General features: G+C 31.6%; 2 protein-coding genes and 1 long non-coding RNA gene across 7 annotated transcripts; 1 reads left to right on the top strand and 2 right to left on the bottom strand.

The window, feature by feature from the left end:
• The first annotated feature begins 529 nt into the window (after nt 1–529).
• LOC8263025 lies at nt 530–1,830 on the top strand. Its single transcript, XR_001534862.3, has 3 exons — nt 530–1,087; nt 1,171–1,231; nt 1,380–1,830. It is a non-coding gene; the product is annotated as an uncharacterized LOC8263025 (long non-coding RNA).
• Nucleotides 1,556–4,525, bottom strand: LOC8263026 (zinc finger CCCH domain-containing protein 15 homolog). 5 transcript variants are annotated; one of them, XM_048371211.1, is made up of 4 exons: nt 4,313–4,525; nt 2,945–3,080; nt 2,751–2,797; nt 1,556–1,933 (listed from the first exon to the last, which is right to left on the bottom strand). In XM_048371211.1, the coding sequence occupies exons 1-2, from the start codon at nt 4,409–4,411 to the stop codon at nt 2,946–2,948; spliced, it is 234 nt and encodes a 77-aa protein (XP_048227168.1). In that variant the 5' UTR covers nt 4,412–4,525; the 3' UTR covers nt 1,556–1,933; nt 2,751–2,797; nt 2,945. The 5 variants fall into 5 exon arrangements, with proteins under 5 accessions (XP_048227168.1, XP_048227167.1, XP_015571614.2 ...); XM_048371210.1 differs by having other exon boundaries at nt 2,751–2,794; XM_015716128.3 differs by lacking the exon at nt 2,751–2,797.
• Nucleotides 4,526–5,030: 505 nt separating this feature from the next.
• Nucleotides 5,031–8,572, bottom strand: LOC8263027 (low affinity sulfate transporter 3). The gene is made up of 12 exons (XM_002513830.4): nt 8,169–8,572; nt 8,033–8,081; nt 7,729–7,936; nt 7,447–7,621; nt 7,278–7,343; nt 6,966–7,196; nt 6,749–6,875; nt 6,275–6,561; nt 5,691–5,884; nt 5,508–5,593; nt 5,325–5,401; nt 5,031–5,222 (listed from the first exon to the last, which is right to left on the bottom strand). The coding sequence occupies exons 1-12, from the start codon at nt 8,499–8,501 to the stop codon at nt 5,079–5,081; spliced, it is 1,977 nt and encodes a 658-aa protein (XP_002513876.1). The 5' UTR covers nt 8,502–8,572; the 3' UTR covers nt 5,031–5,078.
• Between the last annotated feature and the right edge of the window lie 5,810 nt (nt 8,573–14,382).

Genomic DNA, 14,382 nt, shown 5'->3' with positions numbered 1-14,382 from the left:
AGAATTCATTAAAAAGTCCCTAAGCTTGCATATACAAATACGACTGGCAGAAAGATAAAAATAATAATCCAAGTGAAGAAATTGAATAGCAATTTTCACCATATCCCTCCTTACAAACTAGAGAAGTCCATTATAGTAGCACAAAAGCTTGCTAGCAGCAGTACTTTCATTTATTATTTTTTTTAAAAGAAAAAAGAAAAAGAAAAAGAAAGGGCTTTGCATTTAATTTTCATGACACCAATTCTAGGGTTTACCAAACAGTAAAAAAAGGGGGGCGTTGTAGAATGTTGAACGCGTGGAAGTGGTTGTTAACAATGTAGCAAAGGGATCTTTATTTTTCTCTTCTTCAAGATTTTGGCATTTTCTTCATTTTTATTGCTTAAATAAACCAGTAATTGTAAAGTTTATATTGCATTTTCTTCATTTTCTTTTTTTCGCCATATATTTTATATTATTTAAAAAAAAACAAATTGCACCTCTATCTTTTTATTTTATCTAACGAAATAATTCTTTTTCTAGTTGTTTAAAATTTAATCTGTAAAGCAATCAGAAAAATTCATCACAAAAGGTTATAGTTTGAATGACAAAATAAAGAGAAACATGTTGGAACTTGGATTGCTGATGGAAACAGAAAATTCCAAATGGAAATATCCCATAAGCAAATTATTATAAATCAAGAATTACATACCCAGATCAATTAATGGAATGGTGCTGGAAATATGGCTGAGTTTGAAACATTTTAGGTGTAGATTACACCTGTCAAGAGCATAATATAGTCTTGTCTCCTTCTTCCTATAAAATGCAACCTCCCCACCTCTTCTCTTTTACTTCACTCTCTCTGCTCCTTTTGGCCTGTTTCTTTTTTTCACATCTAATGGCTAGGTTTAAGACTTCTGTCGAGAAGAAGACAAAGATGGCAGCTTCAAGAGCTCAACAACTGCAGCAGGAGCAGGAGGACTCCATTGATTTAAGGTCACCCTTCTCCTATTCACTTCCTCCTGTGCTTGCACTGCCTGCTCTCACTACAGGAGAAATTATCTATGACGGGAGAAATCCATCGGTAGACATGAAAAAACCCTCTCTACAAGTTAAGCTGTTCATACAATTTTTATATCTTAAATTTCTGAGTGCAAATTTCATGCTGAATAGCAACAATCTGTCTATTTGCAGGGCCAACAGGAAAGGAACCAACTTCATGCTGGTGGGAACTTTTAGAATTTTCCATGAACAGGTTATTGTCTCTATCCTTCCTCCATGGACTACATCTCTACATGTATAGATTTAGTCATATAATATTATTATTACCCATTTCTTATATTTAACAATCTTCTTCTGCTCACTCGGGTCTGTATTTGTTGTTTGCGAACTTGCAACCACAGGTGCAAGGTACTTTTGACATCCGCAGGACCATATAGCAATCTTTAAATTCAAGTTTAATAAAAATAAGATAAACACTAATTAGTTATTTCCAACTTTCATATTTAGTAAATCATGTAATTTCATTTTAACCTTTTTGTTTCTACGCAGTTTGATTAAAACAAATTTAAATATTAAATAAATAAGAAATCAAATGTCGCTTAAATTATAAAAGGAAAGATGTATGATTAATCAAAATGATTCAGTTTTATCATAGAGACAAGGTGGCATTGATAATGAAATTCATGGTCACAGTGTCTTGAATACGTGCGAAGCAGCTTGGACAAAGATGCATAACTCGAAACAGAAGGTGGCAGAATGATGGAGTCTTATCATTTCGTTCCTTTTTTAAGCGTCTGTATATGTGTTTCACGGAGCTCTTTTTCCTCTCTAAGTACTTTTCTTTTCTTTCTCTGCCTTTGTGCCCGCAGTTATTTGCAATTTGCATCCAAGACCGCTCCAACTTAAGGGGCTTTCTCAATTTTTATTTTATGTATTTCTCAAGCTTTGAGAATTACTTCAAAAAAAAAAGAAGAAGATAAATTAATACTTCTTCAAAAATCAAAATATAAAAAGTTAAAGAAGAAGTAAATTAATGATACGATTCTAAACATGTTTTTTCTAGCACCCAACAGAATAAACATAAGCTATTTTTGGTCACCCCTTGATTCATAAATATGTGCTATTTTCTATCATTTCTCTGTCACTCTATCGATAGTCTGAGATTTGTCCATTGAGATCATAGGATTCATAAACTAAGCCCATCTGTCTTGATAAATCCTAATGAACTGCATTTCTGTGAAGATTCTGAAACTGAAACCTATAATACTAAACTATTGCATATTGTATTAAAATAACTCATCACATAAAAATGAATACCTTATAAGTGAAAATAGCAAATTTAAAACCTAAGCTACTGGCTGGAGCGCTTTACTCTTAGGAAGAGAAACCTTGAGTTTAAATTAGCTGTTCCAGATTAGGCATGTTATCAACTTTCTTGTGAGTTTAAAGCTATGGCTATTCTTATTTTATAACCCACAGCCCGTTAGCTCTCTTATCAACAATAAAAAAAAAAAATGCAATCTCATGAATAAAAAAGCAAAAGCAAAAGCAAGAAAGAAAAAAAAGTACATAGCAACTCTGTCCATTTGCAATTCAAAGAAAAGAAAAGAGAATAGCACATCAGAGATTGATCAAGCACCAAAAACTGTTAAAGACTCCGATTGAAAAATATACAAAGAACAGCTAGAAAATTAATCAAAATATCATATCAACTATCCTATGAAACGTATGTAAATTAATGGCAGCAAAACAAGTATCGTATTTTCTCATACAGTTGATAGGATTCTTCTTTCTTGGCACCACAGCCACCACATGCCTGCTGGAAGCAAACATTTAAGAATCCATTATACCAATGCAATATAGAAGTTCAAAACGAAGTTTGCAACATTACTGTGCTGGAATATTCAAGGGATAAGCCTATACTATCATCTACAATAGCTGGAATATGTACTTGAAACAAACTAACCTCAATAAAGAGTGTTATCAAATACCCAAGGCTCGTGCAAGAAAAGCTCCCGACCATTCATTTGCACTGTTCCAGCAGCTATATCTTCAGCACGTTTCCTAGCTACTTCAGCTTTTCTAGCTGAAGCATCTGCATCCTGCAAAACCGTTCCATGTTTATTGCTATTATTATCCAAGGAAAAGCCAACCCCCAACAGAGGAGGGCTTCATTCTGGAATTAATCTACTTGATGCTTTTGACCAGGTTGTCTGCCTCTACAAGGACAAGTCGCATCCACTATTAAGACCCACAGGCTAGAATTTAAGTTGTGCAATCACATATATGATGTGACCAGCAGATATAACATATAGAAAAAAGATACATTGACAATGGCAAACCTACCTTTTATCTGCTGCTAGAACTAACCTCCAATGACAACTACACTACGTGCACTCTATCAAGCTATGGTAGCGGATATCTCAATCCCCTTGTCTGGAAAGTCTAAAAATTGAAAGAATTCAGTCAACTGAATTCTATTTAGTCGGTTTTCAATTTCTCATGTTTGGAAAGCTCGCTGTTGTTAGAATACAATTCTTTCAACTTATATAGGAAGGAAAAACAAGCCATTTTGAAAGAAATGAATTCATGCCATAATTAACATAATTTTGCAAGACAATCGATTCAAATCCATTTAATTCAGTGCCTGTACATCATTTATCCCAAACAAGGCCAATGTGAATGGTAAAGTTTGTGGCCATCTTGTAGTAAAGAGTGTTCAATTAAAAAATCAGGATTTCTTTTTATGTGAACTATTTGTAACTACAGATTAAGCTGAATGAGGCAGAAACAGATCCCAAGAGATTTGTGTCCAACCATTTGAACATAAAAAGTTGCAATTGTTCAGAAAAACATTTTTAAACCAAAGAACAGCAAGCCAAACAACAAAAGTTATAAGGACACAACTTAACTGCTAGTAATTAACTCAATCTACTGCTAGTCTAATGATTCACTTGATAAAATCAAAGGTTGTTTCAATATACACAAGGAAAAGAATCCTTCAAAACTTTTAACACTCTTCAATCACTAATACAGAAAACTGAAAGAAAAACCATAGCCAATAAATAAATGTTAAATATCATACATCACCAAGGCATAAGTATCATTCATCACTTATACAACTTTCTCTTTAGCTCCAGTGTTCAATCCAGTAACTCCAAGTAATCTAAAGGGGCACTGGGGAAGAAATCAACAAACCCGTTCTTACAACAATGAAAAGAATTCGTTTTTAAATAGATTTGGATTAAATTAGAACAGACAAACAGATATATTCAAAGCAAATCTGAAACCCTAGAGAGAGAGAAAATTAATAAGAATTGAAAAGAGATGAGACCTTTCGGCGTTTCCAGGACAGAAACTGATCTTCTGTTATGGAATTAGGGCTTGGTTGATTGCTATTGTGCTTTCCTTGTTGCTCTTCTTCTGCACCCATAATCTTCCTTTGCTTTCTTTCCTTTTCTTTTCTTCCAAACAAGTCCGTTTGTCTGTAAAGGCGGGTAGCAGTCGAAACCCAAAGACAAAAAAAGGACCTCGGTTTTTAACGTTTGCCACGTCACATGTTAACAGGATTCATTGATAATTTCCGTGTAATTCTTATGGAAAAGAATTATATTTTTACTATAATAAGAGGGGAAAAAAAGTAATTCTTACATACATTATGGATATGTACCGAATTAGGCATTGACATGTAATATTAGTATATTACAATTCTATATTGAAAATAATTAATATAAAATAATTTATTTAAAATTAAATGTATTACTCCTCAATGACTTTTAGTATATAATTAAAAATATATATATATATTTAAAATAAATAAAAATATTATATAAATTCTCTTTTTCAACCAGCTTATGAGTTTATGTATTAAATACCTTATAAATTTATATATAAGTTAATTTATGAAACTAAGGAAATTGAGCTTTCCATAATTTGAGGCGGCTCGTTTATTGAATGAGTTTCATTTAAATAAAATTTTGAATAACTCATGAATGATTATCATTTGCGCAGGGAAAAAGAAAAAGGGCAATAATGTAACAATGACACAAAAATCAATCTAACAACTCCTTTATATTCTTGTTTTCTTTGGGTTACAACAATCAACAGCTATTCAATTTAGTAGTAACGGTTGCATCTACAGCTTCACCAACTGTGAGGAAAATCTTTTCTCTTCCAATTCTATCTAAGAATTTAGCTACCCTTAGCTTGTGCATCACTTGCCATCTTGGGTTGGCTAAAACCAACTGCAATAAAAAATAAAATAAATAATTCATATTTTTTATGTACCCAGGAACCAAATTAGATGTAAAATATCGTAGATTGCAGAGTGCAAAACGTTTTGTTACCTCTGTTTCATGTGTAAGCAACTTCTTGTGCAGCTCTTCTAGTGCAATAATTCCTGCAGTATCGATGTTTGTTACAGCTGCAACAAGAAAAAAGAATCAGACACTGAGGTCTCACTAATCAGAAAATATAATATAATGCGTGGTTGGTCTTCAATCTATGTTTTTTAAGGTAGTTAAACTTACTGGACAGGTCAAGAATTACTGCTTGGATCCTTCCGTTAGTGTTATCTTCTGTTTTATCGTCCTTTTCTGTGACCCAACTCATTATCCTATAATAAAGAAAATTGATTGGTTGTGTTACTAAAATCAATTTGTTTTACATCTTTCCTTTGTGTATAAGCAGTTAGAGACACATAACACTTGTACCTTTCTCTTATGAAATTGGCATTTGCAAAGCAAAGCAAGGCAGAGTTGATTCGGACTGTTAAAATGCCTGAAGTTTTAATGGCCATGGGATATTGATTGATGTCAGAGTAAGTATCTGTTCTTGGAATTCTTCCAAGTTCTTCTATGCCTGGTCGAATAGAGTTCAGTAATATCTTCAGAAATGAGATGGTTACCTACATTGAGTCATTAAAAAACATGATCAGAAACATAAAGAAACTGTTAACTAACAGTTAATCTTTTAAATTCGTTGTGAAATTCAGCAATATCTTCGCATCATTAAAACGAGTGGAAGGTACACAGCTGAGACAATGAGGACAAAGCAAAGCGTTGACTTGCTTTTTTGGAAGTTAACAAGTCCAAAATGAGATGGTGCCCGCCAGTCATGAGACTTACCCATCAGTGCTGCCACACTGTTCTTGGAAAATTAATGCTTCCAAATCATTGAACTTGAGATTTTTGGTTGAATTTTATTACATGTTATTCTTGTTTTAGACATATGAAAAGAGCTGAATGTTTCTTGGCCTAAGGTGAAGAAGATTGAAGAAGTAAATTATGTGAATTACCGCAACTAGAAGACCGATTTCCACTGATGCAAACAGAACACCAAAGAAAGCACCAATGCAAGCAATGAAGTCTAGCTTATCCACCTTCCAGATGTGGCAAATCTCATGTATGTTAATGAGTCCAGGAAGAGCAGATAGAATGATTGAAGCAAGAATGGCAATGGGAGTATAATACAAGAGCCTAGTAAACAGTTCCAGGGACAATAGCACTGTAATAGCCATTACTATGTTCGATACTACAGTTTCGCATCCTGCACTGAAATTCACTGCAGTTCTTGAGAATGACCCTGCAGAAAATATAACAAAACCAAAACAATCAGTATATATGATTTCTGCTAATTAAAGCAGCTTCTCTGCCGGAAAAAGAAAGGAAAAAATTTATAAGGCTGCGTATGACATATGACCCCATAAGAAGGCTTATGCATCGGAAATGCCTAAATGAAGGTATTGTGTAAGGATTAATATCTTGATTACCAGTTGCCACATAGCAAGAAGTCAAAGATCCTGCAATGTTCATGAAGCCCATGGCTACCATTTCTTTGTTCCCATCAAGGTGGTAACCTTTTATGGAAGCGAAAGACCGGCCAACAGCAATCGCTTCCTGAGGAAAATTATGCAAAATATGTTAGTAGATTGACATCTCTAAGTTAAATAATAAACTTGGCATAAAATTTGCAATTTGCATACGCACGGTAAGAGCAATAATTGCAGAAATGAGGCCAATTTTGGCTGTTTGTCCAACATGCGGACCATTGAATTGTAAGTCATGGACTGAACTTGGATTCAGGCCTTCTTTGATATGTTTTACAATATTAACTCCATGCTTGTCAGCTTTTGCCAAGAACACTATCAAAGTGGATAATATAACTGATATAAGAGGAGCAATGGCTGGAAGCCAGAAAAACTTCTTGTTTCTCCTGCCCTGAAAATAATGAATCACGCTATCAAACGGAAAATATTTGCTTAAAGGTAGAATATAGTGTTGGATAATTTCTTTACTTACGATGAACCTGGCAAATAGGAGGAAGATAAGAAATGAGCAGCCCAGAACGAAATTTAGTGGCGACCACTGTCATTAAACAAGGAAAAGTGAGTAAGAATATAAATTTGTAGCAATCCGAGCCATATTCAAATGCTTAGAATTAACTATGGATCTTGTGGCAGAACCTTACCGGATGATCAATTGATGTGAAAACAGAATGCAGGACAGAGACTACATCAGTTTTAGTAGTGAAATGACTGATACCAAGTAGCCCTTTAAGTTGCTGAAGGCCAATAACAATGGCTGCACCAGCCATAAATCCAACAATAGCGGCATGTGAAAGAAAGTCCACAAGAAATCCCAACCTGCAAGATTTTCAGAACTATTAGTTACTAGTAGCAGGCAAGTAGTGAATGACCCCCAAAAAACTAAGACAAAATAAAGCTTCATTTTTTAAAAGCATAGATAGTACCTAAACAAACCAAATATAGCTTGAAAGGTTCCGGCAAAGAAGGTAACAGTAAAAACCAACTTCCTATAAGCAGCAGGGTCAGCTACGGGATCTTGTATGTCCTGAATCATGGAAGAGAGCAACATAGATACCACAGCTACAGGTCCAATGGCTATCTCTCTTGAACTCCCCATTACAGAATAAATCAAAGGAGGAACAACACTGGTGTCTAACCCCCACGAAATCCAAAAACGCATATCAATATAATAGAAGCATAATTTAAGTGAAGAAAACATATGCATAGAATTCTATTCAACAAACTTACATAGGCCGTACTGAGGATCAAGTTTTGCCAAATTAGCATACCCAATGCTCTGCAGGAAATTTTTTTACTACACACGTCAAACTAGCTAGGACAAGAAAGAACACCATTATACCAAAATAAAGATTGTAAGTAGTACCTGAGGAATGCTGAGGCTAGCAAGTGTTAAACCTGCCATTAAATCACTTTTAAACTTGGAGACTCTGTAACCTCTGCCCCAACTAAGGATCGGAAAAAGGCTTTGCAAGAATGATATAGCAGGTTTTGTGGCCCCAGCTTGCTTTGGAGTTTTTTTTCCATGAGGGAAGACAATTGCCTTCACTGAAGCTACAAGTTCAGACAGAAGGCCTGGTGGATCAGGAGAATTCATCACCCAATTTGCTCTTTCAAGCTGACTAGTTTTAGCGTCATCAATATCAAGCTGCTGTAGCTCTTCCCATCTCAAGGTTTGATCTGCTGCTTGTGAACCCATGTTGAGGATGGGGTTTGAGGTGCTTGAAAGAACTCCTGTGAGCTTATATGAAGTGTTCTTCTAAGGGTTTATTTAATCTATATTATATATAAAAGCACCAAGAGGGAGGAAATCTTTTCTATTCTTATCCTAATTCTATATATAATTAATTTAACTTACTAATTCTAATAAAATTAATTAGTCATTAATTTCTTAATCATAAAATTAATGTAATTCAATTCTAATTTTATAAGAAATTAATGAATTACTATATATCATATATATATATATATTATAATACTTTAACGGTATTAATTATTTACTATTTAATGTTATATTAATAATAATTTATTAAATAATTTATATTATAACTTTTATAATAATATTTTAGATACGTTGTGTGACCACGAGCAATACTAATTATATATAATAGATTGTCCAAAAATGGCAAATATAAAGATTAAAAGTGAAACCTTTGTTTCAAAAGGGAAATATATTAATAAACCACTTTTAATGGCTATAAAAGTTGATCAAAGTGTGTTTTCATTCTTCTGTATCCGGTAAAAAAATAATCTTAATACAGATGGTTTAGAATGGGGATTCTCTTTTAAATTAAAATTATTATAATATATCTGCTGTCGCTTTCATAAATATTTTTTTTTGATTTACAAATCGCTTTCTTAACTATTATCATGCATTGCAATCATGTTATTTTACTTGTGATCCCCGTTTATAATTATCCCACTTAATATATGTGTTGGTATTCTGGAAATGTTGAGAGAACTATAAAGTTAAAATTCTGATGATCGAGCCCAGGGAATTTGTGTTTCAGAGCAGGAGCAGAAGGAGAGGACCACTGAATGAATGGGTAGCAAAGTGGTCTCTATTTCTAAATTGTAGGACCTCAGTCAGCTGAACAGTCATGGACCATAGCCTTTACCGAAGCATATTTGGTAAGAGAAATATAATTTTAATGGGGGAGTTAGCCGTGACAGACAAAAGCATTAACACTGTTTTTTCATCACAAGCCAACAAAGCCGACACTTATCTGCTCAATGTATTGGACCTCAAAAAACAAAGCATGTGATCCACGGAAAAACTTCAGGTGACGGGCAACTTGTTAAGAATAATTTATAAAATATTGTTATGTATATACCTACAAGCCTTACGGATTGGTTGAGCATAATTGTTCTTTTTTTTTTTCTTATGAAAAATGGAAGACAATCACAAATAAATTGTATTATTGTAAGTAGAAAGGTGCACTTGTATAGCTAATGGTTGCCCATACTTATAATGTCTGTACATAATTCAAGAATGTTGTCTTTTTTTCTTGGCTCCTCTCAATCTCTCATAATTTACCCAGAAACCAGAAGAACAGCATCTAATAAAAGCATGCCTTATACAATGCATATGCACAAATATCGGAGGGAAGGTATACCCAACCACAAGATGATCGTATTATTATTATTATAATATTACTGCCCAAAATAGAGTGAATTATTTGAAGGCAATTTCACAAAATATATTAAAGCAGTCGAGTATAATTAACAACTTAATTCGTATTATTAATTATATGATTTGGAAAGTTTAGGTCAAACTTGAGTTCTTGACTTAGGGAGGCAAGATCCCCCTCTCAATTATTATGATAGACAGAGGAAAATCTTTCTTTGGTCAGTGAGAAAAAACTATTTTGAATTAAAATAATAATAATACTAAAATGATTACATAATGACACTAATTTATTATGTATCCATTATGAATTTTATAATTATTTTCATAACTAATCAATAAGATTATTTAAATAAAATAAGAATTATTTTTTATAATATAATATTTCTTATTGTAATAAAATATTTTAAATTAAAATTTTTCTAATAATTTATCGATAATTGTGCATTAGCACAAGCATATTGCTAGTAATAGGTTTGTCTTTCTATAACAGAATGAGGCCTTCGTAATTAATGTAAACTAGTCGTTTACACATACGTTGTACAACTATATTATTATTTTAATTATAAAATCAAGTTGATAGATATAATTTAATAAAAAATTTAGTATTTAATATTAATTTATAAAATTTTAAAACATAATAACAAACTAACTATTTTTAAATATCTTTAATTTTTTAAAATTTTATTAATCTAATAATATAAAAATTATTTATTAATTAATTTTAATATTATATAAACTAATATATCAATATAATTGATATTACTATTTTTAGAATTAAAAATCTATTGTATAATTAAAAAATTAATTTAGTATTGAATATAATATTAAAAATATTATTGAAGATATTATTTTCTTAGAATTAGAATTATTATCTATTTACAAAAGTAAATTAATTAATATAATATTAAAATATAATTAATATGCTAATTTTTAGGATAGAATTAGTATCATTATTTTATTAATAAAAATTATTTATTAGTTAATATAATATTAGAATATAATTAATATTTATTTTTAAGATTATAATTAGTATTTAATTAAGAATATAACTTATGAATTAATAAATTAATAGAAAATATATAAAATTACATATAAACTCGAATTTCATGTGTCAAACATAAATACACATGTCAAAATAAAAAATTTATATATCAAAAATTAAATATATATATTAAAAAAAATTAAATTTCAAAAACTAATATACATATAGATAAAATAAGTATATGGAAAACCAGCCACTCATTACAAAGCTACAATAAGGTATCATTAATTATATATAAGGTTGAGTGGCTACACTCCTTTCGAACCAACTCCATCACCTGTGGCCTTCTTTTTTTTTTTTTCTTTTTGGTAGGCTTCTATGAAAGTAATGCTTTCGGAAGTGTCTATATGCCTTTTTGACTCTGCTTGTTCTTCCTCGAATAGAAGCTCTAGATCAAATTGTTCTTTTTTTAGATTTTCTGCTTATTTTGTGAGCCTCACACGGTTCTCAAAGCAGAGGAGGAAGGGTGGGCGAGATCAAGCCGAGCCACTAGGAGCTTTAAGTGATAAGGGATTTAAACCTAAAGACTTTTCAGATAGGAAGGGGCTAAACTGACCTACCTCTTTCTATGATCTTTGCTTTTTAAAATGATGAATATGAAGTCCGTCCCCGCGATTTCCTTTACAATCCTCTGATAGATACATACCAATAAGGCTTCGTAAGCAAAACAAAGGCTACTCCATATGTTTAGAATCCAGATAGGAAATTACAAAAGTCTTACAAATATAACAAAATTTTATGCAATCAAAGCCTCGGTTACATTATAACATATGTAAAAAATAAAAAAAGGAAATTACAGAAGAATATGTGTGTGCCATTGAGCCTCAATCATTAAATCATGCTATGACACAACATTTATGTTCTTTTTGTAAGGTCCATTGAATACGAAGGTGAAGCTAGTGAAAGTCTACGTTGACGTTCATTATAATAAAACAGTAAGTTTTAATTTATTTACTCTGATCGACTCGTCCTATAATTAGACGTGATAACAAATAAGCTAGTGATAGTATGGACATAAATTACAATGAGCTCCAACCAATTATAAAGTGGTTAAATAACACGTGTCATTTAAAATTATAAACAAAATATATATAGCATAATAAGTTATAAACTATTAAAATGACAATAACATATTCATTTATTTGTAATTCTGTTTAATTTAAATTTCATACCGATTTCAATTTTAGGGTTTGAACCAAACCAACCCTAAATGTCTTAATACTGTGAAAAGAAAGGAAAAATAAAAAAAATGCAATTGAGGGTATTTGGGTTAACATAAAACATCTGCTACGTGTTGATTGTAAATATAGAAGGAGGATGTGTATGGAAAGGTCGTCTTTTTCCTTGCGAAAAATTTATAGTTGTATTGTATGGCTAGCATGCTAAGCTGAAGCCCACCCACCCACTTCAGAGAAAAACTTGCAGCACTCATATACATAGAGGAATATAGTGGATGGAGGAAATTAGGCCGAGTGGCTTTTGTGCTTCTTTCTGATGGTCCCTTTTTGGTCGATTCATGGGTTCTTATCAGTCCTCATATTAGTGCTGCTGCCCTTCCGTATCTGTCTATAAATACATAAAAGCATATTCACTACAACCATCTATGATGTATTCCTCCTCCATAACTTTTAGGCCGACCCACTAACTTAGATTCCCAAACATATATTTCACCTCCGACTCTCTCTTCATATTGCTTCCCTTTAGCCCTAGTCATTATCATTCTCAAAGCTGATCGATCGATTCTCCTTTTGCTTTTGGGATTTCTTTTTTTTTTTTTTTTTTCTTTTGGCTCATCAAACCACATAGTACACGAATAAATAGATTTGCTACCTTTCTCTTTCTTCTTCTTCTTCTTCATCTTCTTTCTTTTTTTTTTTTTTTCCATTGAAAGGTAAGTAGCAGATGTCCAAAAGCCAATTATACATTGCACATGCGAGGATAAGCAATTACCTTCTCTAGGATCCTGCTTTAGCAATAGCAACGATTGATGCGCATATTAAACATGTATGATATGGGTGCAATTCTTTAATTCATTTGAAAAGAGATTGGTGGATATTAATTTATGATAAACATCATTTAAGTTTAGAAATCTAATCCGAGAGCAAACCTCTGGGTGAAAGATAGGACCCAAATCTAATATTATAGCAAAGGGCAATATATATTGAGCAATAAAAATGTAACAAAATAACTTAATTATTTTAATTAATACAATGTTATATAACTAACAGTGAGCTATAATATAGATATGAGTGAGCAAGAATTTCCCAAGTATAGTTAGGACAAGTTGATTATTTTTATTTAAAATTCATGTAAAAATTCTTAGATAGATTTAATTTACCACATCATTCATAGACAAAATAAAGTGCATAGTAATATGTAATATTATTTATTAGTTGTTGCATTTGTATTGATTTATTTGTAATGATGAACGGTTAATGATAATAAATAAACCAACTAATAAAAATGTAATACTTAATAAATAATATCATATATAAACATTTAATTCAATTTGTCTATGGATAGTGTGATAGACTGAATCTATCTAAAAATTTCTAACAATTTATAGAAAAATTCTTGCCTAAGTTTGATGTATGTCCCTATCTATATACCAAACCAATAGAATATTCATTAGTTTTAAATGATGAAATATATGTCTATCATTCAATATCAAAATATAAAATATTTTTACATATGTATTATTATCCTATTAGTTATGGTAAAAAATTTTAAAATTTATAAAATTGGCATGCATTCGCAATAACTTCACCCGTAAATATATACACATGAAAGCAAACCTTTTCCAACTGGTTACTATAGAAGCAACACACCTGTAATGCAACATCTACTGTATTCTCTTTCTCGGAAAAGATGATAAACGATGGGTTTCATTCTCATGAAATCAAAGATAATAACTGTGGCTATAAAATTCTTCTGCCAATAATCATCAGTTGGACCCCATTACAAGATACGCACTGTGCTAGATTAGATATGCGTATATATCCTAGTTCAGTTCACCAACAAATTATTTTCTGACATTTGTGCTCTTTGTCCCACCATCTTCTTGCAGTTTCTGATATGATTTCTCCCCTTGTATATACAGACAAATTCAAATACTCAATATGCATTTATCAGAAATAGCCAAAGGGAAGCCATTTACAACCTGTGGTCAAATGTTTATTTTATTTTATTCTGGGACTCCCATATACTAACCAATGTTAAAAGGATAATTTGGTTTCTAAACTATATTTTTTTGGCAACTTCTTAAAAATACTCTAAAATCACCAAAAAAACTAATTTTTTTAATTTTTTTTCAAAAAATACAATGTGGTTGTTTTTTCTATTGTTTTTTTATTATTCTTTAGTTTTTTTTGTCTTACAAAAAAATCAAAGAAAAATATAAAAAAAATT

Source organism: Ricinus communis, chromosome 2, assembly GCF_019578655.1.
Source record: "Ricinus communis isolate WT05 ecotype wild-type chromosome 2, ASM1957865v1, whole genome shotgun sequence".
NCBI classification, from domain to species: Eukaryota; Viridiplantae; Streptophyta; class Magnoliopsida; order Malpighiales; family Euphorbiaceae; genus Ricinus; species Ricinus communis.
This window is presented reverse-complemented; position numbering and strand designations above follow the sequence as displayed.

Coding starts and splice junctions, on each gene's coding strand:
- LOC8263026 (XM_048371211.1), bottom strand. CDS start 4,411: ATGGGTGCAGAAGAAGAGCAACAAGGAAAGCACAATAGCAATCAACCA. Junction 3,081..4,312: donor TGTCCTGGAAACGCCGAAAG/GTCTCATCTCTT, acceptor ACGGTTTTGCAG/GATGCAGATGCTTCAGCTAG.
- LOC8263027 (XM_002513830.4), bottom strand. CDS start 8,501: ATGGGTTCACAAGCAGCAGATCAAACCTTGAGATGGGAAGAGCTACAG. Junction 7,197..7,277: donor TCCTATTTGCCAGGTTCATC/GTAAGTAAAGAA, acceptor CATTATTTTCAG/GGCAGGAGAAACAAGAAGTT. Junction 5,402..5,507: donor AGTAATTCTTGACCTGTCCA/GTAAGTTTAACT, acceptor TTCTTGTTGCAG/CTGTAACAAACATCGATACT.